The sequence below is a fragment of the Trachurus japonicus genome, chromosome 12 (genome assembly GCF_045865225.1).
Source record: "Trachurus japonicus isolate A0001 chromosome 12, Traja_1.0".
NCBI classification, from domain to species: domain Eukaryota; kingdom Metazoa; phylum Chordata; class Actinopteri; order Carangiformes; family Carangidae; genus Trachurus; species Trachurus japonicus.
In genome coordinates this window covers 4,544,673-4,567,723 of record NC_140918.1, presented here as the reverse complement: position 1 = coordinate 4,567,723, position 23,051 = coordinate 4,544,673, and the positions used below count along the sequence as shown (strand labels likewise).

Below are 23,051 nucleotides of genomic sequence, written 5' to 3'. Positions count from 1 at the left end.
TGAAAAAAATCAACACACACACGCTTGATCAAAGGCTGGGCATGCCGGCCTGGGCTCAGGCTCGGGCTGAGAATCTAAACTTGTGTGTGTGTGTGTGTGTGTGTGTGTGTGTGTGTGTGTGTGTGTGTCTCACCAGGCCAGGTCCAGCAGTCCTCCCTGATCAGCGATGGCTGACTTCACTCTGTTGGCGAACTGAGCTGCATCTTCACCGTCCTGCACACACAACCACACAACAACATAACACACACACTGTTAACACACACAACACACACTGGCATCCTGGTGCTGTTCAATGATTATTGATTAGTTAGATTTTAGATTTGTTTTCTGATCAATGAATCACCTGATGATTCATTGATCAGAAAACAAATCTTTCAAAACGTTTATGAGGTTTTTCTTCGTTTTTTAACTGAGACGTGAATCTAAAGCTTTATAAACAGTTTCAGATCAAACTTCAGATTTAGTTTAAAAGTTGTTTTTCACTGTTTCTACATTTGATGTTTCAGATTCTCAAAGGGAGGAACTTCATCTTGTTTTATTAAAGTTCATTTAAATTCATGTTCGACTGTTTCTTGATGTTTTAAGCTGGGACACTACAGGTGAAGGGTAAAAAAAACAAAAAACTAACAGATATCACCATAAAACTTCCCAAGTTTATCACTCACATTAAGACAAATATTTTTTGTATTATAAGTTTTGTCAAATTGTATGTTTAAATATGTAACTGAGGCAATATCTAATTAAATATGCGCTAATTTGCATACATTTCCAGAACAGAAATCTGAACAATAGATAAAGCTACTTTCAAAATTCTTGTTTTATTTTGTTGACATATTAGAGTCAGAGGTTTTTACAGAGGAGGATTGTGGATATCTCTTTTTATCACTCTGTAAATGAGGAAATACTGTCAACAGCCCTAGTAAAAAAAAAAATCTAATTTCTCCCTGTTCTTTAGTAATAAAATGTTGTATTAATCAGACTGTGAATGATATATCAACAATCCCCTCTGTAAAAACCTTCAGAATATAGAAAGAGATCAAACTGGAAGGTTTGGTGTCTGTAAGTGCTGCTGAAGTGGAGATTTCTAGCTCAGAGTCTGAAAAACTCATTTTGAGAAAACAGCCTTACATACTTTTATGATTTGTTTATGATACAGAGGAAATTACAATTTTTTGAATCCTGGAGAGAGCTTCACAATGACACCTGTCATGACGTGGGTCAGACTAACTTTTGGTGAATTTAGGAGAAATTTACCAACGAAAGAGACAAAATGAAGTAAAATAAAAACTTTAACCCTCATGTTCTGTTCCGGACGAATTTGACCATTTTAAAAGTTTTATCTCTGAAAAATGTAGTTACAGTGATGTGATCAGACTGACCTAAGATTCCATGACTTTGTCTACATAGAGGATTTCAACAGACAAAATGAATTATATTCATTTGCATACAACTTTGTGCTTTTTATTCAACTTTTGTACATTCTTGTTGTGCCGGTCAAAAATGACTGGCCATTAGAAATGAATGGGGGAACTACGATTAGTGTAAAAAAACTGAGCTCAAGTACATCCTCATTTCTCAGATGCCATTAGCTCAGATGAATGAGGCATACACGCCATAAATAATAATAATAAAAACCTATAATGTTCACAAGAACTTAAGTTGATTAAGAAAACTAATGAAACAAATGATGATAATATGTATTATTACAGTTTTATGATGGGTCTTAATAGAGCGGTCATTTTTGACTGGGAACACAAAATTGTTTAACATGAAATGAACACAACATGAGGGTTAATGTGGATTTCATACCATTTCTTTCCACTAGTCTGGAAGACGACGTGTTAAAGAAGCTAAGTAGCCATAGCGACAGCGTACCTGTAGGGTCATGGGGGGCAGGTACCACACGTTGACCACGATGGCCCAGCTGGTCATCATCCTCAGCAGGTAACTGACCATGTTGAATTTCCCACTGTTCCAGAAGGCGTCGCCGAACCGAGGGTCGTACTGAGAGAGAGACAGAGGGAGAGACTCAGTACTTATTAACATAACTAACATATTTAACACTATTACTTTTTTAAAATTTTTTATCAAAAGGCGTTTCTTGATTTTACTTAAAGGGATAGTTCACCCTAGAATGATATTTCGCTCATTATCTACTCACCCTCATGTGGACTAAGGGCTGGAAGAATTCTCAGAGTCCACCGTCCCTTCTCTGAGTTACAGGGGGTCTCAGCGTAGCAGTGCATGTCCATATAACGGTTGTAAAGGGACACCAGAGCTCTTCGTAAAAAAACACACACAAAAATTTTGATGTTTTTTTGTGTGTGTTTTTTTACGAAGAGCTCTGGTGTCCCTTTACAACCGTTATATGGACATGCACTGCTACGCTGAGACCCCCTGTAACTCAGAGAAGGGACGGAGGACTCTGAAACTTCTTCCAGCCCTTAGTCCAGATAATGAGCGAAATATCATTCTAGGGTGAACTATCCCTTTAATGGGGTTTAATGAGTCTTTGTTTATAATTATTGTTCTATTATTTTATATCTTAGTTCAGCTTTATTGTCCCACAAAGGGAAACTTGTAGCAAAAATCACACAGACAGTAACAACAATACATACAAGATAATAGAAACGTAGAAAAACCACAAAAACCACCAACTCGGGTTAAGAAACAATAAAAAATAAAAAATAGAATTAGTTTTTTTTTTATTCTCAAAGGCAAAGCACTGTGTTATATGTAGAAAACTGCTATATAAATAAAGTTTATAAGATGTAGACGTATTAATTGTAAATATGAATTTCTTCTTAATGACTTATCTGGTTAAATAAAGATTAAATAAAAATAAATTAATATTTACCTTGCTTTTTATTTTATAGTTACTGTTTTACTTCTCAATGGCAAAGCACTGTTGTAGAAAACTGATAAAGTTTATCAGTCCAGTTGTTATTAGTTGTAAATAATGACTCACCTGGTTTAATAAAGGTTAAATAAAAATACATTAATATTACCATATTTACCTTACTTTAGCATCTTAGAAAAAGGAAGAAAAAAAAAGTCAGAGGATGATCAGAGTTCATATGAACGAGTCCACAGCTGCAGGAAGTCAAGTTTTATTTTGAAAATCCTGCATCAGTAACATCTGTGTACTGTACCTTTATTGCGACGGGGTAAATGGTTCCTCCGATCTCGAAGCTTCCCTTCTTAAACATCATCACCGACGTGTTGTTGATGCAGGTCCCTGTTTGGACCACACACACAGGTTACCATGGTTACCTGAGCATCATCATCATCATTTCATTCATTTTCTTTTTTTTTTTTATTTCTTCCAGCCGAGGTAGTTTCATGACTTTTCCTAATTAACAAACCAAAACACAACACCTTCTTATTCCCTGGTTGGAATAACAGATAATTATTCTATAATTATCTATTAAAGAATCTATAAAAAGAGTTTGTGAATCATTAATTACTTTTGTCATAAGTTCTGATTGTTATTTCTTTTTAGCATTTTCTTGTATTGGAACATGTTTCTACAGGTCATGAGATCATCTTTGAGTTTCAGTTTTATCGATTCAATAAATAATCTGTTGGTGTGTTCTCTGTATCGTACGTTATCAGTCATTCTAACTGCTTTTTTCTGTAAACTAATCAACGGTCTTAAAGGACAATTCCGGGCGAATTCAACTCGGGGCTGTATGTTCCTAACATTTTAGGTCTAAAAGAAGGAATCTGAAGATTTTCAGTTTAATTTGCTCCTGTTTTGCGGTAGTTGTGTCTGTCCCCGCATCGCCACGGCAGCAATGAATGGGAGCGGATGTAAGTTCTGCTGCTTAGTAGGGCTGCCACAAACGATTATTTTGATAGTCGACTAGTCACCGACTATTTTTTTCGATTAGTCGACTAATCGGATCATACGTAAATTGAATGCAAAACATACAGCTTATCGCACCAGCATGCAGCTGCTCTTATATACCATCATTAGCTTTCAGCTTGAAGTGTTTAAGGTATATGCTAACTAAAAATAAAGACAATTAAGATGATAGTTCATTAAACTTTTAATGAAATATGCAGCTTTAACTGTAGCATAAAGTGCAAACAGCTGAGTAAAATAAGGATAAGGCACTGGCCTAAACAACACCAAAATAAATACTTAAAGGTTTTTTAGGTTTTTCTTTCCTTCATTTGTCTCTGGCATCAAACATAGCTACATTTAAATAAAATGAGGTAGACACCTGAAACTAAGGAATTATTCACAATAATTAAGTTTTGGTAGGCCTATCATTCAAATATAACTTGTGCTCAGTGTAAATAATAGTCGTTCTGTTAAAAAAAATCGAATAGTTTATAAGACAATCGTCTTGTCTGAAAAAATGTAAATGTGCCTTTTTATTGTCACAGAAGGAGAAACATGGAAAGACTCAACAGAAAGTTCTGTGTGAAACTGTCAAATGAAAACAAGTGAAACTGAGCTGCAGCTCAAACTCTGCAAGGCGTGGACTGTGATGAGAAGCTACCGGAAAATATTGACGTAGTTTTACGCCGGGAGAGAAGACTTCCTCGTTAAGATGAGCGCTCATTACGTGACCAGGACCGGTAGCTCCCGTTCATGTCATAAACACAGGAATATCAACTCTTGACTTGCTTCAAGTAAATAAACTTATTGGTGCATGTTTGAGTCGCCGTCTGACGCCGTCTGTGGCTTTGAGGGATGGAAACAGCCTAAACAGCAGAACTTTAATTCGCTCCCATTCATCGCTGCTGCTGTGGCGATGCGGGGACAGACACAACTACCGCAAAACAGGAGCAAATTAAACTGAAAATCTTCAGATTCCTTCTTTTAGACCTAAAATGTTAGAAACATACAGCCCCAAGTTGAATTTGCCCGGAATTGTCCTTTAAGTTTATAAGTTTATGAAGCATATGTGGCATCATCCTCATCATTATCGTCCATTATGACCACACTGACCTTCAGGAAATATGAGGATGGGAAGTTTGGTCTTTGCAGCGACGTGCGCTCTGAGTCTGTGGAGAGAGAGAGAGAGACTGTTAACACACACATACACACACATACACACACAGACACACACACACACACACACACACACACACACACACACACACACACACACACAGAGGCTCCTCTCACTCTCACGTTCACGAGTCTCCCTCCGTCATGTGACTCTCTCTCTCTCTCCCTCTCGGCTGCGTCTCAATCTCGTCTTTCAACCTGATTTTTTGTGGCTGTTAGCTTTGGTCTAGAATAGATAGAAGACGCAATGCATTCTGGGTCGTCGTCGGCTGAGCCCTGTTGTTGACCTTTGACCTTTGTTTTTGAGGGGACTCATGAAGCAGCCCTGATAGGTCAGTCTGTGTGTTTGTGTGTTTGAGGCGTGACATATGTACACACAGACTCAGATGATTGGCCAGGTGAGTGCAGGTGTAAAGTGGGAGGAGCTAAATCCTAAAAAAAAAAAAAAGAAATCCTAAAAACTAGCAGTGAAAAATTATTTAATAAACTGAAATAAAACTAAAAACTCCAGGTATCAATGATAAACTAACTGAAACTAAAGTAGAGTCAGATAACAGCAGCTTAGTTGTAGTTTGGTTTTCTTGTCGATGTCTACACTGCAAAAACTCAAAATCTTTCCAAGAATATTTGTCTTATTTCTTGTAAAAATGTCTCATTTCTAGTCAAAACTAATCTCTATAAGACTCATCACCTAAAAATGAAATTGTTTTCAGATAATTTTCACTTGTTTCAAACTAATTTTCACTTGAAATAAGTACAAAAATCTGCCAGTGAAAGTAAGTTTTTTGTGCTTGTAATAAGAAAGAAAAACTTGCTCCACTGTCAGATTTTTCTACTTATTTCAAGTGAAAATCTGCTTGAAAGAAATAAAAAGTGTCTAAAAACAAGCTACTTTTAATGTGATGAGTCTTATTTTAAGTAGAATGAGATTTGTTTTGACTAGAAATTAGAAATTTTGACTAGAAATAAGACAAATATTCTTGCTAAGATACTTGAGTTTTTGCAGTGTAAAGCTGCAGGAAGAAAACGCCACAGCTCAACATGGGACGACTTGGAGTACGACCCACAGGGAGATAAGAGTGAATGGAACCTGATGAGGACTGATGGGAACATTATGGGATGGATGCAACTAAAAGGGAACAAGTTCATCTACAGAGTCTGACAGAGGCTTTCTGCTAAAACCTGAACAACTAAGACTAAGACTAAATAAAAACTAAATAAAAACGAGTAAATTCCTCAACAATAAAAACTAAACTAAAACTGATTCATCACTTGTTGAACTCATTAAACTAAACTGAAATAAAAAAAGCAAACTGAAAAACGAAATAAAAATAAAAACTAATGGCGGCGTCTACCTGGTCTGACTTCCTGTCTCACCTGCTGGTCACGGCGTGGCGGTCCTTCATCTCCGACCTCTCGAACCAGACGTGAGGACACGACTTCACCATCGACCTCTGGATGACGCCCATCAGCCCGCCGTGGATCTGACCCACCTGAAGGGGGGGGGGGGGTACAGCTATGACATCACTGCCCAACACACACATAGACCAGAGCGGCATTTTTATGCAAATGATTATGCATTTTTAAATTGCACTCAGTAGCTTTTTGTGTTTTGATGGAGCGTAGACTGACTAACAATCAATTTGAATGTTTTATTTTTTGTTTCTTTTGTAGCACTATGTCTCATAATTATTTTGACACCCTCTTTGAAACCCACCGTTCACGCTATCTTGAAAAATTACAATTAATTAAAGCAGAAGTAAGTGATATATTTGTGTTAATATAAGTCTTAAATAGTTATATCTTCCGACAGCAATCACTTACATAGAGTGTTTGGTCTGAAACACGGGTCTGTCAGTCACTCTGCTCTGCTCTGAGCCGAAGAGAAAACATTTATCGTATCCTACAGTTTTTATCCAATGAGGAGAGAGAACGGCATGCAGGGCTGTGTGTGCAGCCAAGGGACGCCGTGAATGTGGCGACGTAGGGACGAGGACTGTTATGGTGCGTTCAAGGAAACTCGTATTTTTCCGTCCTGTGAAGTCGTACCAGTTCGATCTGGTACGAGTTCACCGGTCGGAAGTTACGAGTGGCCGTTATAGTGACTTTCACCGGTAAAACAGGTCGGAAAAACACGAGTGGGTTGCCTGGAACGCTACAAAGTCGTAAGTCGTGACTTGAAGCTGTAATTTACGATTTCAAAAGCCTGCCTGGAACGCAGCATTAGCGAAAACGACCGGACCACTTACTTCTGCTTTAATCTACGGTATGCTCCTTTAGCCTCCCACAGTGATCAATGACTCCACACAGTGGCCAGAAATGTCTGACCCAGACATCTACACGTATTTGGTCGAATCACCGGGAGGTTTTGGCTCAGTGTTGTCTGTAAATAGCCTGTTAATAGACAACTCTTTGTTAGTTAGTTTGTCAAGAAGCCAGTTAGGCTGAACTTTTCAATGGAGGGATGCCGGGCGCTGCCCCTAAATTACCCAGGATGCATCAGTCATTCTCAGATGCCGCTCTGGTCTATAGTACATTGAGCTGTTGCCGTGCCGACACTCACCATGGCGTAGCAGCCGTCGTTGGCCAGGATCACCACGTCGATGGGAGTCGTGTGATTGGCGACGCAGATTCCTCCTTTCTGAGGTCGGTTCTCTCTGAGGGGGGGAGTACAATACTTTAAGTACTACTACAATACTCTAAGTACAAGTTCTGCATATAACAGTTTACTGAAGCAGAAGTACAGAAGTATAATTTGTTAAATGTAATGTGAGTCTGAAAGTAAAAGTACTTCCTGGAGTTACAGTATCACAATAAAAGTATTTCGTTCTTCTTTCATTTTCACAGTAAAACACTTCAATTAGTGTACGTATCAGAGTAAAAGTGCTTCCTATATTTACAATATCAAGAAAAAGTACTTTCATAGTAAAAGTACTTCCTGTACTGAAAGTGTCATGACAAAAGTAATTCATGTAGGCTAGTTAAATTACAACATAAAAGTACTTCCTGTTGTTAAAGTGTCAAAGTAAAAGCATTTCTTCTAGTAAGAGTGTCACAGTAAAAGTCCTGTAGTTAGAGTGTGTCAAAATAAAAGTCCTTCCTGTAGTTAGAGAGTGTCAAAATAAAAGTCCTTCCTGTAGTCAGAGTTTCAAAGTAAGAGTCCCCCCTGTAGTTTAAGTGTCACAGTAAAAGTCCTTTCTGTAATTTGAGTTTCACAATAAAAGTCCTTCCTGTAGTCAGAGTTTCAAAGTAAGAGCTGTTTCTGTAGTTAAAGTGTCAAAGTAAAGGTTTTTCCTGTAGTTAGAGTGTCAAAGTAAAAGTCCTTCCTGTAGTCAGAGTTTCAAAGTAAGAGTCCTTCCTGTAGTTAGAGTTTCAAAGTAAGAGTTGTTTCTGTAGTCAGAGTTTCAAAGTAAAAGTCCTTCCTGTAGTCAGAGTTTCAAAGTAGAAGTCCTGTAGTCAGAGTTTCAAAGTAAGAGTTGTTTCTGTAGTTAGAGTGTCAAAGTAAAAGTCCTTCCTGTTGTTGGAGAGTGTCAAAGTAAAAGTTCTTCCTGTAGTTAGAGACTGTCAAAGTAAAAGTCCTTCCTGTAGTTAGAGTGTCAAAGTAAAAGTTCTTCATTTAAGTGTCACAGTAAAAATCCTTCCTGTTCTTAGAGTGTCACAGAACTCCTGTAGTTTAAGTGTCAAAGTAAAAGTCCTTCCTGTATTTAGAGTTTCAAAGTAAGAGTCCTTCCTGTGGTGACAGGAAGTGGCGACTGACTTGTTGTGGTAGATGACGGTGGCCGACAGCCCTCGGGCGCAGATCCTGTAGCAGGTCAGATGCACCAGTTCACTCAGCCAGTTCTTCGCACTGACACACACACACACACACACACACACACACACACACACACACACACAGACACACACACACACACACACACACACACACACACACACACACACAGAGGAGAGAGCAGCTGAGCATCATGGGAAACACACGCCACGTTCAGACCCCAGCTGTGTGTCCGGCGCTGCTGTACCTGCTCTCAGGTAGAAACCCGACCAGCGTCGTCCCGATGACGAGCCACGACAGGCCGATGATCGCCAAGGTGATCCTGAGGGACACACACACACACACACACACACACACACACACACACACACACACACACACACACACACACACACACAGGTTTTATCACACACTCTCCTCTCTGCCTATGGGCTTTTTAATGTATTTTAAGGTAAAAAATTTTAACTAACAGATATCACTATGAAACTTCCCAGGTTTATCACTCACATTAAGACAAATATTTTTTGTATTACAATTTTTGTCAAATTGTATGTTTAAAGGGATAGTTCAACATTTTGGCAAATTGGCCCATTGCCATAATTGCTATAGTCATAGCAGTAGGTTCGTTACCTTTAATTGTAGGTGTAAGCTATTTTTAGTACAGTGGAGCGCAGCAGCAGGCTGCTCAGAGCTACGCTATGGAGGCTAAGGGAATTTCTTGGTTTCCCTCATTAAACTCATCAAATACAAAATCCCCAAACTCCACAGCGCTTTTGTAGACAAGTTGTGACCTGCACAACCACCACGCTATGAGATAATGACGGAACGATACGAAACGGAGCCGTTTTCGAGGTAAATTTATACAAAACCGCTGATGCGCGTTGCGTTCAGGGACAGTTTTTCAGCAAGCAGTCTCCGTATTTACCCTGTATTTACCTCGAAAACGGCTCCGTTTCGTATCGTTCCGTCATTATCTCATAGCGTGGTGGTTGTGCAGGTCACAACTTGTCTACAAAAGCGCTGTGGAGTTTTGGGATGTTGAATTTGATGAGTTTAATGAGGGAAACCAAGAAATTCCCTTAGCCTCCATAGCGTAGCTCTGAGCAGCCAGCTGCTGCGCTCCGCCGTACTGAAAATAGCTTACACCTACAATTAAAGGTAATGAACCTACTGCTATGACTATAGCGATTATGGCAATGGGCCAATTTGCCAAAATGTTGAACTATCCCTTTAAATATGTAAATGAGGCAATATCTAATGAAATATGCGCTAATTTGCATACATTTCCAGAACAGAAATCTGAACAATGGAACACTTTCAAAATTCTTGTTTTATTTTGTTGACATATTAGAGTCAGAAGTTTTTACAGAGGAGGATTTTGGATATCTCTTTTTTATCACTCTGTAAATTAGAAAATACTGTCACCAGCCCTAAAAAAAAAAAAAAATTTTGCTTTTTTTGTTTTTTGGAATAAAATGTTGTACACTGCAAAAACTCATAATCTTTCCAAGAATATTTGTCTAATTTCTTGTCAAAATGTCTCATTTCTAGTCAAAACTAAACTCTTTCCACTTACATAAGACTCATCACCTAAAAATGTACTTGTTTTTAGGTAATTTTCACTTGTTTCAAACAAATTTTCACTTGAAATAAGTAGAAAAATCTGCCAGTGGAAGCAAGTTTTTTTTGTGCTTGTAATAAGAAAGAAAAACTTGCTCCACTATCAGATTATTTTAAGTGAAAATATGCTTGAAAGACATATAAAAAAAGTGTCTAAAAACAAGCTACGGTACTTTATATGTGATGAGTCTTATAGACCACTTCGGCGTCGACGTCACAGTGACGTACTGGTGGCAGAAAAATACCGGAAGTAAGCAACAAATACACGTCCTGACCATAGGTCCTGATACAGCTCAACTTTAAAAAGCAGCGCAGCTGCTTGGCTGCAGCACGACCCTAAGCTGTGATGATGAGCCACATTAGAGGGTGAATTTTATTTAATTTTCGTAATCGCGGTGCAGAACAGTGAGTTTGGAGCTGACGAAAGGAGAGAAAAAAGAGAGTCGTGCCGCGGCGAGACCGGTGAAATGCTGATTAGAGGAGTGATCAGTGGTGACCGCCACGCTGACGGACCCAGTGGAAATTGGGATGATACAACGACTGCTGAGGAGGAACTATAAAGAACTCAGCTGTGATTTAAACTAGGACCTAAACCGAGTGGAGTAGAGCCGAGCTGTAACTGTGTAGTGGAGAAGCGGCAACACACGCGCGTCCCCTCTGATGCGGCTGCATCTCTAGGTCACTGGTGTGTGAGTGTGAGAGAAAGAAAAGCTCTGACTTGCTTGGGCAGACGTTGTTTGGTGTCACCCGCTGATTTGCACATGTAGGCTACAATATCTAGACCCCGAATATAAGACGACCCGTCCTTTCCAACTTTTTTCAACGGAAAAAATACTCTTATCAGTCAGTGTATAAACTATATGTAGATATTGCGTGCATCGTTTAGGGATTTTTATTAAACATTTACTGTTTCATTCAGGGTAAACGTTAACACGTGTACACGTTCACCCTCTTATTCATTTATTTTGACATTCATTCATTCATTTTTACACACATCGGGTCATGAGCGGTGTCCCTAGCAACGGTCTGTGATATATAGCCTAACAACGGTCTGACTAATACAGAAATAACAGACATGGATCCGTTAAATAAACTGTAATATACAGCCATACAAGTAGGCTACAGTTTGCTGTCATACCGTAGTTGATGGACTTGTTGATGATCGCCCACGCAGCGTTTTGTGTCCCTAGGCAGTAGCCTACGTCGGTCCGTAACACACTCCGTTGCTAATCGTCAACTTAGCCTACTCAGGTATGACAACCTGTTTTCTGTTGACAAAACATTAAAATAATCAGAGAAGGCCTCTGTATGATCCATCTTCCTCTGATTTGATCGCTCTTGATGCCGCTTTCCACTGTTGACACCAGATCAGCTGTCACGTTCTGCCACCAGTGAAGCCCCGCCCACAACATACGTCATCAATGTTTATAAACATAGAAATGGTCTATTGTAAGTATGATGAGATTTGTTTTTGACTACAAATAAGACAAATATTCTTGGTAAGATTTTGAGTTTTTGCAGTGTATGAATGATATATCAACAATCCCCTCTGTGAAAAACCTTCAGAATATAGACAGGAATAAAAAAATAAAAAAATAAAAACATAGTATAAGAAATCATGTGTTTTTGCAGCTAAAACAACTGGCCAGGAAGGGGTTAAAACATTTTGAAACCCATGTCAAAAATGATTTTCATGTTTAGTCAAGACCCAGCCTTATTATGTATCACAAATATTTTGGGAGTAACTGATGTTAAAGGGATAGTTCAACATTTTGTCAAATTGGCCCATTGCCATAATCCCTATAGTCATAGCAGTAGGTTCGTTACCTTTAATTGTCGGTGCAAGTTGTTTTTAGAACGGCGGAGCAGAGCCGTGAGCTGCTCAGAGCTATGCTACAGAGGCTCATGGGATTTCTTGGTTTCCCTCATCAAACTCATCAAATACACAATCCAACAACTCCACAACGCTCTGGTGGACAAGTTGTGACCTGCACATTCACCACGCTATGAGATAATAACACAACGTTACCAGACAGAGTTGTTTTGTTCCAATTTGCCAAAATGTTGAATGAACTATCCCTTTAAATGTTTCTCACTGCAGGTGGACATTTTTATCATCCAGGTGGTAAAAATGGAGGTGATCATAAATGTGAGACACCGACCTGAGGGGGAAGAGGACGCAGTAGCGCACGAAGACGCCGAGGCCCCAGATGACGGTGAGGCGGAGGCTGATGTAGCGGAAGTTCTGATTGGTCCGTGTGAGCAGGTTCCAGGAGGCGAGCTCCTCGGAGGAGAAGCGCTGCGTCACCTGGTCGTCCACGATGCTCTCCACGCCGCGCTTGTAGAAGTAGAACACGTCGCTCAGGGCGAACTCGCCGCCCGCCAGCGAGTGGGAGCGCCGCAGCTGCTCCAGCTCCTCCGCCATGGAGCCGCCGCCGCGCTCGATGATCCCTGCACACACAAAGACACAAACACACACGGTGAGTTTATTGAAGGAGGATTAAAGGGATACTTCACCCAAAATCGATAATTCACCAATCATCTACTCACCGTTATGCCAAGGAAGGGTTTGGAGAACTTTCTGACTCATTAAACCAACACTAAGGAACTTTTCAACCTTCATATAATATTTTCATAACTTTTGTGATGGTACACCGACTTACAACAGGTTGAATGACACCTCTGTCATGACCTGAGGGGGTTTGTATCATTATGGTCTGTATGGCCTTCACTGGCACTAAGCAGCTTTGAGGAGCATGGTAGGACCCCGGCTCTCACTTTCACGAGTCACGACGAGGAGGGAGCAGCAATGCGGCACCTTTCTGTCGGATTGTGCATGTGTGTTTACTGAGAAATGATCTGCTGGTAACAGAAACTTAGTTTGGACGTCTTCTGTTAATTTCCATGCACCAGGAGATCAGGATGTTTATGGCGCTACGCGCTAGTGCTCATGGGAAATGGAGTCTTCCTTCAGGTAAAACACTACCGCTTTGGGCCACCGGCGCCGCCAAACTCAACCAAAACTGAAAGTTCTTTAGTACTGCTTTAAAGCGCTTTAGGAGAACAGATTTTCATATAATGGCCACGGATGGAGTTCACTTTTGAATCGTTCAAAACACACTCTCTTACCCCTTTCCCACTGGCCAAAAAACCAGTTTAAACTCGCTAACAATCGGTTTTTGGTGGCAGTGGGAAAGGCGCACCGACCCAAGTCGAACGACTCGGCAAGCGACGCGGGTTAAAATCGCCTTCAATCGGCTCGGCTCTGATCGGCTTGCAGTGGGAACGCCAGACCCGGGTCAACCCGCTAATTTACGTGATGACGTTGAGCGTTACGTGACGCGGCCACGTCATAACATCGCGCCAATCGCATCTCATATCACGCACCAAAACAAAGCTCTTCTCGCATTCGAGACTGGGATTTGATCAACATGTCGCAGCACTGGCAAGACAGGGAAATTCGTTCACCGCCGGACTCACTTCCATGTTGCTCTCCGTTGTTTACTTCCCTGAATTCTATCGCACTTATGATATCATCAACGCGATCCCAGCGTGATGACGTCACCAGACACGCAGTGGGTCAGACTCGGCTCATTTTGGTCAATGGGAAAGGAGCCTAGAACTCCTAAAGCGTTTTGATGACTCTGAAAGTTCTCCAAACCCTTCCTTGGCATGACGGTGAGTAGATGATTGGTGAATTATCGATTTTGGGTGAAGTATCCCTTTAAGTATCCCTTGTTAACATCTCTATGTTTTCCACATTCTGTTTTCTTGTCTGTAACAACATCTATGTCACGTCTGTCCGTCCTGGTTCCTCTGTTGCTCACCCTGAGTTTTCTCCAATGTTTCCCTGTTAAAAGTGTTTTTTCCCGGGAGTTTTTCCTCAGTCGATGTGAGTTATGATGATATGATGGGATGTAAAACCCTTTGAGACAAACTGTTTGTAAAAACGGGCTATACAAATAAAACAGCCTTGCTTTGCCTTGATTAAAAATTAAATATATGATAATAACAAGTTGAATCTATGACACGACATCTGGGTCGTTGGGTGTGTCATCTCTTATTGACAGAGTGTACACACCTGTGTGTGCACAGGTAGGCCGAGCGTTACTATGACAACAGTGTGACAGAGTGAGCTGTGCAACTTCACACACTCATTAACCACACACACACACAGATGCAGACGAGACGAGACGGCCACATAGTCACAGTCACGGTCGCCACACAGACACCACTTCTCTGTCACAACCATGACTCATGACAAAAATAATAATTATGATTAAAGCAGAAGTAAGCGATCCGGTCGTTTTGGCTAATGCTGCGTTCCAGGCCGGCTTTTTAAATTACAGCTTCAAGTCACGACTTACGACTTTGTAGCGTTCCAGGCAACCCACTCGTGTTTTTCCGACCTGTTTTACCTGTGAAAGTCACTATAACGGCCACTCGTAACTTCTGACCCGTGAACTCGTACCAGATCGAACTGGTACGACTTCACAGGTCGGAAAAACACGAGTTACGGGCTGCCCTGAACGCACCATAACAGTCCTCATCCCTACGTCACCACATTCACGCGCATCCCTTGGCTGCACACACAGCCCTGCATGCCGTTCTCTCTCCTCATTGGATAAAACTTGTAGGATACGAGAAATGTTTTCTCCTCGGCTCAGAGCAGAGCAGAGTGACTGACAGACCCGTGTTTCAGACCAAACACTCTATGTAAGTGATTGCTGTCGGAAGATATAACTATTTAAGACTTATATTAACACAAAAATATCACTTACTTCTGCTTTAATAATAATAATCACTAACAGATAATCAATAATATATAATAAGGATCAGTTGAGCTGGTTCATAAATGCAGAATACATGCTGTTTGTATCTCAGTCTAAAGCCTGAAATGAGATTAGCAGCGGCTGCAGCAGGAGAACAGAGTGCGTTATGTTAAAGCAGAATCAGTGTGAGATCACGAGGACGTGACCTCGCTCCGACACTTAACCCCTTAACGTCCACATCGCTCCACCTCACACAACCCCCCCAGCCCCCCCCCACTCACTCACTCATATTATAACAATAACAAGTGTGTTTCCATCAGGTCCATACAAATCAATGTTCACTGAAAAAAGCACAGAGAAACACTGTAAAACACAGAAATGTCAAAGTTTTACAGTCCTACGTCAATATTTTACAACGTTTATGTGTTTTACAGTGTTTCTGATTCTGAGAACTTAGCATTTTAATGTTTTTAGTGGTTTAACAGTACTTTACAGCGTTTGTCTGTGTTTTCCCATATTTCTGTATTTTACAGTTTTACAGTGTTGCAGTTTTTGTTCCTTTGTGCTTTACAGCGTCAGCAGGGTTTACTGCGCTTCTCTGTTTTTACAGTGTGTCTACGTGTTTTAACGTTTTTAACTGTTTTCAGTATTTCGCAGTGTTTCTCAGTATTTTCAATATTCTACAACGTTTAACAGTGTTTCTCAGTTTTTACAGTGTTTCGGTTTTTGTTTCTTTGAGTTTCACAGTGTGTCTACCCCGAACTGTTTTGTTTTGTTTTTTCCTTCTCTGTCTTTTTGTATTTGTTCTTAACTGGACATAGAGTCTGTAATAAAACCTATCTATCTATCTATCTATCTATCTATCTATGTGTTTTAACATTTTAAAGCGTTCCAGTATTTTGCAGTGTTAATCAGTATTTTCAATATTCTTTTACAGTGTTTTACAGTTTTACAGTGTTTCTTGGCATTTTAGTTGTCTTTTTCAATGTTTCATTCATTTTTTTAAATTTTTTTTTACAGTGTATTCCAGTGTGAACTCCACGTGGCCGCCTCTCGTCTCGTCTGTTTGGTTAAACTTATGCAACCTGCTGTTGCGTCGTCGTCCTGACACGAGTCATCGTGTGTTTTCCACGCTGCTCGAAACCCCGACATCTGACCAATGAGGAACCCCCCCACACTGACCGACACACACACACACACACACACACACATGCACACACACATGCACACACACACACAGCGTCACATGATCTTATCCTGACTCAGGGACAGGGGAAGTGCAGCTGCTGTTTCCACACAGACAGACATATCGCTGATCTGAGGTCAGCCACAGACTCCAGCTCTCATCACCTCCTCATGGAGCAGAGTAAACTACGGCAGCCCATCAGGGACACATCATGAGACAAAAAAACAACAACTTTAACTTTTAAAAGATGAAGATTACTGTAAACTCTCAGAATGTGTAAATAATTAAAGTTTCTAACTCTGGTAAATAAACAACGGAACTAATGAGAAACTGGAAATTACTGATTAATCTGATGATCCAAAACAAAACAAGAGACTAATGTGAACTTCCTTCTCTCTCTTTCTAACATTTTCCGTCCATTACTGTAATGAAGACGATGGATCATGACTCAGCATTAAAGAGTGTTAAAGTGTCAAATCATGAAAAATGCAGAAGTTTCATTCGGTTAACTGACACCCGAACACTGTGCACTGCAAAAACTCAAAATCTTTCCAAGAATATTTGTCCTTTTTCTTGTCAAAATGTCTCATTTCTAGTCAAAACTAATCTCTCTCCACTTAAAATACGACTCATCAGCTAAAAATGAACTTGTGTGGGCGGGGGGTTCTCTGTGCTGCAGCTGTGTGACATCACATAAACATCTTCAGGTGATGTCACCTGAGAAACAAGCCCCCCCCCCCCCCCCCCCCCCAACCCCCTCCTCCTCCTCCTCTGCTCCAGGCGTCAAGACAGGTAAACATCGACTGGACCAACAGCTCAGTCGACTTCCACCTAAACGAACCGGTGGCCCAGGTGCATCATGGGAAACGTATGCACCAGGTTTTTGCACCTGTTCTATATCTACACATGTGTTTCCTCATTAATCAGCACACACACTGTTGTTAAACCTCAGGCCTGATGATGGGATGTGTGTTGATTAGTGTTAGTTAAAGGTCCAGTGTGTAATATTTGGCAACATTTATTGGCAAAATCTGAATATACTATGGCTGTCAATCGTTTAAAGGGACAATGAGGAGTTTGTGTTTGGTTATAAAAAAGTCTCACATTAATGTGGATGAATCTCCGCTACTCACACATGTTAATGGGCCCATTTTCGATAAATATATTGTTTTGTCTCTATCGTTATTTTGTTATTTTAATTAATGGTGGAAACGCTGGGCGAGCCGACCAGCGTTTCTTTACTTTCGGTTTCGTGGACGCTGCCTGGCGAGTCATGAGAATAACGCCGCCGAATCGCCGTTTATGGTCGGAACTACGACGGTATCTATCTGATCGTCTTCGAACCTCCGACTTTCATTCTTGATGAATGAAAACATTTTTGGCAAATGTTTTTGCTTTCATCTGTCCAAGAATTTCACCGTGCGCGGCGCGCGGAGGCTCATGGTAAATGTAGTATGAGAACACTGTGCTTTCCAAAACTCCTCGTTGTCCCTTTAAAGGGATACGCCAACATTTTTTTTTTACATGTCTTGCCTCACTCCCGAGTCCATGACAAGCAGATAGACACCATCCTTTTGATGGTGGTTCGCCATCGAAAGTGGTTCGCGGCTCAAGCTGCAGCTGCAGCTCTACGTCGCACAACAACAACAAAATTGTTTGTTTTATCAACATGTTTAACTCATTGAGTGCCGCGCTCCTTTCCAAAGTTTTAGTCAAGTGTACCGGCAATTTAGACCATTTTTGACTTTTTATGTAGAGCCATAATGTATTCTATATTATTGCCACCAACACATACTGTAGCTCAATTGGAAGGTTTAACTTTCTGCTTCAAATGACCACAAACCGTTTGTTTCTACGTGCCTCCGTTCCTGAGAAAAGTCAAGCTAAACATGGCTGGGTTTCACCAAAATCCCTCCTTTTTTTCTAGAAAAGGAGATAGAGCGTCTTTTATGAAAGGTGCGCTGTTTGTGTCTGTCGCTCTTCAGACACTCGCATTTCTGGATCAAAGGGCTCGTATAAGATAAATATACACAACAATTGTTGTTCTATTCACAAAACCACCATCGGGGGCGGGGGGGGGGGGCGCCACTAAACAACAATAACACAGACGCACCGTGCCGTGTCACAGCCTCTTGCCGCGGAACGTGAGGCTCTGCCGGCCACAGCGGCTCGCGAACACCGGTCCCGCCGGTGGTCGTGGTCCTTCTGTGGTACGGGTCGGTGGTGCCGGTCTGCTTTGACCCAGAGACCATCAGATTTTACCGCGGGAGGACTTTGGGGAGGACACGGTGTTGCTCCAGATGAAGACCGGGACTGTCGGCTGAGAGCTTCCTGTTTCTGCTCCGAGCAGCTCGAGCAGCTGGAGCAGCAGCGCAGGTGAGAGCAGAGCAGCTGCGCTGCATCTGCATGCAGAACTCCGTTTGCAGAAGCTGAGTTATGATAAAAACTTCCAGATCATGAGCTGTCATGTGACTTTGATCGTCATCTATTTCAGTTCTCCTCGTCGTAGAGTCCCCAAATTTACATATAATGTGTATTAAAGTGTCTATTTTCATAATTAAAAAAAAAAGCAAAAAACAAAAAATTTCGTTTTTGGCACTCAACGCATGGGAACGAAAAACGAGAAATTACGTGGTTGGCACTCAATGAGTTAAGACCCAGAACGTTGCGACACACAACGTTAATTTGCGTCGTTTAAGAAGGCACACGTTCGAATGTCAGTTTCCACCTTCGAATGTTCTCATTTTTAAAATAATTTCTGTTCGAATAGCGAAGTTCTGAGCAAGCAAGTGCTGCAATCTAGAATCTGAACACTAGATGTCACAGTTTTCCCCTGATTTTACACACTGGACCTTTAAAGATCACTGCTGACAGGTATAATATATTGACCTCTGATTGATAAATAAAGAGTAATAGGATAGGTAATAATTGATGGGACTCACCGTTGGGCAGAGGGACGGGCACGCTGGGCTGCTTCTGTCGTCCTCTCTGGATTCGCAGCGTGGCCCACTACGGTACAAACAGAGTTATTTTTGAGATGACCTCTGACCTGTTGCTGCTGCCGCTGCTGCTGCTGCACATTTCATAACTGAACACACATGTTGAGCAAAAGACGGAGTGAAGGGGACAGAGAGGAGTTCCCCTGAGGACAGTACACACACACACACACACACACACACACACACACACACACACACACACACACACACACATACAGTCTGTCCACTGACCTCTAGGATTCGGACCAGGACCTGGATGTAGACCCCCGTGACCCCCAGAGAGAGGCCGAACATGGCCGGCAGCATGATGAAGAACAGCACCACGAACACCCACGCGTGGAAAACACCCACGGCCACAGACCACGCGTCCTCCATCACTGACAGCTGAGGCAAAGGTCACGTCATCATCTGCAACACACACACACACACACACACACACACACACACACACACACACACACACACACACACACACACACCAGACTTCATGGAGATTTGTTGTGAAACATCCCTGTCTGTTCACACACTCACTACACAACTCGTTTACTGGAAATCTGGGAAATTAATATTTCATAATTCATTGATTTACAATGAATATTTTTTGTTAATGGTTATTTTGATGTATTATCACATATTAATATATTTTTCTTTTTGTTCTAAAAACATCAGAATAGACATGAAATAAGAGCAAATCAAACAGTTTCTTAAATGTAAATATTAGTTTTTTCTCATTTTTATATCATTGTAAGTTTTATCTTCATTAACTGATGATCAATTGATTGCTTTCTTCTGTGAAATAAGTCAAAATGCAGCTTATATATTCAGTTTTCTATTGAATATGTCAAAGAAAAAGCATCAAATCCTCTGATCTGATCTGATCTTCTCAAATCAATAACTTACTAATTATCAACTGATTGGTTTATTAACACAGTAAAAAATACAAACACATCTGGTTTAATCCTCAACAATGCATTGAATGTCATAATCTCATTATATATTAATTAACATTAAAACCTTGTGTCTTGAAATAGCCAGCTTCAGGGTAATTGTAGTTTACTTGGTTTATTATTACCATTATTTATTCAGCTGATTGGGTCACAACATGTGATTAACTCATTAATTATTGTGTCTTTTTTGGTAATAAAAAGAGTATTGAAGGAAATAAAAGCAGCTTTGTCTTTATTGTACTACTTTAAAATGCTTCTTTGTTAATATATCAATAATAATGACATTGATACATTAATAATTAAATAAATAACTGTAACATTATGTAATAGGAATAAAGAGAACTACATTTTGCTCATGAAGCCACTGCAGCACTTTAACTTGTACTGTAGCATTTTATAACATGTTGTATTTGTTCTGTAAGTAACTAAATAAAGACAGTAACTTGTTCCTCCTGTAAAGTAGTTGAGTAAATGTACAAAGAACAGGCAGCTGTGAGTGTCACCGTTAGTCCAAGTCAGAAAGACTTCACTTTTATCTAAACGCAGCTGAAATAACAGAGAAATAGATAAACGACGTTCAACGTGTAAAAAAAATGTGGATAAATGTGTTTGTATGTTTTACCTGTTGGTCGAGCAGACGGTTCACAGCTCAGTGAAAAAACGTCCTGAAGTCTCACAGATGGTTCGTCCACTTCTCCACAGCAGCAGTGCAGCCTGAGAGGCGCCATTAGCCCCGCCCCTCTCCCCCCTCTCCCTCCTCCTCCTCCTCCTTTCCGCCTCTGCTTCGTCATGTCGCACTGCGCGGGAAAAACGCAGAACGTCACTCACTGCGTTTCTGTTGCGCAGGCGGTGACGTGACGAGACGTGACGCCTAATAAAATTGCTGTGTCTGTTTTGGTCAAGTTAAAAAACAGATGGAATCACATTTAAAATACTGAATGACATTTATCCATCAAACCACTTCCTACATATTAGATTTAAAGCAGAAGTAAGCGATATATTTGTGTTAATATAAGTCTTAAATAATATCTTCCGACAGCAATCACTTACATAGAGTGTTTGGACTGAAACACGGGTCTGTCAGTCCCTCTGCTCTGCTCTGAGCCGAAGAGAAAACATTTATCGTATCCTACAGTTTTTATCCAATGAGGAGAGAGAACGGCATGCAGGGCTGTGTGTGCAGCCAAGGAACGCCGTGAATGTGGCGACGTAGGGACGAGGACTGTTATGGTGCGTTCAAGGCAACTCGTATTTTTCCGACTGTGAAGTGGTACCAGTTCGATCTCGTACGAGTTCACGGGTCGGAAGTTACGAGTGGCCGTTATAGTGACTTTCACCGGTAAAACAGGTCGGAAAAACACGAGTGGGTTGCCTGGAACGCTACAAAGTCGTAAGTTGTGACTTGAAGCTGTAATTTACGATTTCAAAAGCATTAGCGAAAACGACCGGACCACTTACTTCTGCTTTAATTTGGATGATAATATGTGTGGTTTTTGTGAGAATGATATCGAAACAGTAGAACATATTTTCTTTGAATGCGAGTAGCCTACGTTGTACAATTTTGGACTTCATTTCAAAACTGGTTGTTATCTAAACACATTATTTTGCCCCCACTAAATTGGATGTCGATCAAGGTTGGACTACAGTTAAAGGAAAAGAACTTGGACTTTTTGGTGAACATTTTAATTTCCCTTGGGAAACATTTCATCAACAGATGCAAATACCTCAAAGTGAAACCCCACTTCAATGGATGGATAAACGAACTCAGAATGTATAAAAAATCTTTGTATTACATGAAAAGCAAAAATGCCCTAAAGTTATTTTCTTTGCTGGACTTATTTACTATTGTGGACTGAGACCCTCACGTTCTCTTTTCTTTTCTTTTTGTTCTTGATTGATCAAGATAGCTGATTCAGCACTGTGAATTTATACATTACCATTGTGCCTTTAATGTTTGTATGTTGAAGTTACTTCAATAAAAAAATTTAAAAAAACAGATGGAAGTCTTGGGAGCTCCCAAAAAAAAACAGATTTCAGCTGTCGGTGAAAAGAGGAAACAACGCCACACTGGTGTCCGGTGTCCGGTGAACACACCGTCACGCAAAGACGTGGTTGTTAGGCGCGCAACGCGGTAAACGCGACTTTTTTTTTTTTTTTTTGCGACAATACACACGATTTTTTTTGTGCGACGGGACCATCGCGTCTTTGTCTATTTCATCGTGTCACGAGGAACGCTTTTTTTTCGCTCGAGTTTTGACGCGCGACCAAACGCGAGATACGCGATTTATCGCTCGTTTTGACTCGTGTCAAAAAAATTCCCCTTTTTTTTTTTTAAATGTCAAAAAATTCACGAGCCCGCCCATTTTCACTACAACAACAACATTTCTGCTCTCATCAACCATGGTTGAGGTCACAACGCTGCTGTAGCTACTCCGGAAGTCCGAGACACGAGTTCCGGGCTGATGAGCTACAGAGACTTTAGAGTCAAAGAGGAGCAGTGCGTCGCTGTGTCGGACTGTTTGGATTTAATGAAGAAGCTGCACAGAGTCAGGTGAGCAGACGCTGCCCCACACCACCACCGACCCCTAGAATAAAACACCACCGACCCCTAGAATAAAACACCACCGACCCCCAGAATAAAACACCACCGACCCCTAGAATAAAACACCACTAAGCCTGGGTTTTACCTGGGTAAACCGGAGCTTGATATGGAAATTGTTTTTGTTTTT

The 23,051-nt window shown here is 40.9% G+C and overlaps 1 protein-coding gene across 1 annotated transcript in view; it reads right to left on the bottom strand.

Annotated features, from left to right (window-relative positions):
* The window catches only part of gpat3 (glycerol-3-phosphate acyltransferase 3), a 22,821-nt gene extending 1,735 nt beyond the window's left edge, over positions 1-21,086 (bottom strand). The window contains exons 1-12 of the mRNA XM_085792659.1: positions 20,945-21,086; positions 19,607-19,783; positions 19,319-19,385; positions 12,581-12,869; positions 9,046-9,120; positions 8,784-8,873; positions 7,590-7,683; positions 6,404-6,519; positions 4,964-5,019; positions 3,153-3,238; positions 1,876-2,004; positions 134-213 (exon numbers count right to left, since the gene is read on the bottom strand). Coding sequence (XP_085648785.1) covers positions 134-213; positions 1,876-2,004; positions 3,153-3,238; positions 4,964-5,019; positions 6,404-6,519; positions 7,590-7,683; positions 8,784-8,873; positions 9,046-9,120; positions 12,581-12,869; positions 19,319-19,385; positions 19,607-19,750 — 1,226 coding nt within the window. The 5' untranslated portion in view covers positions 19,751-19,783; positions 20,945-21,086. The remainder of the gene's footprint in view (positions 1-133; positions 214-1,875; positions 2,005-3,152; positions 3,239-4,963; positions 5,020-6,403; positions 6,520-7,589; positions 7,684-8,783; positions 8,874-9,045; positions 9,121-12,580; positions 12,870-19,318; positions 19,386-19,606; positions 19,784-20,944) is intronic.
* Between the last annotated feature and the right edge of the window lie 1,965 nt (positions 21,087-23,051).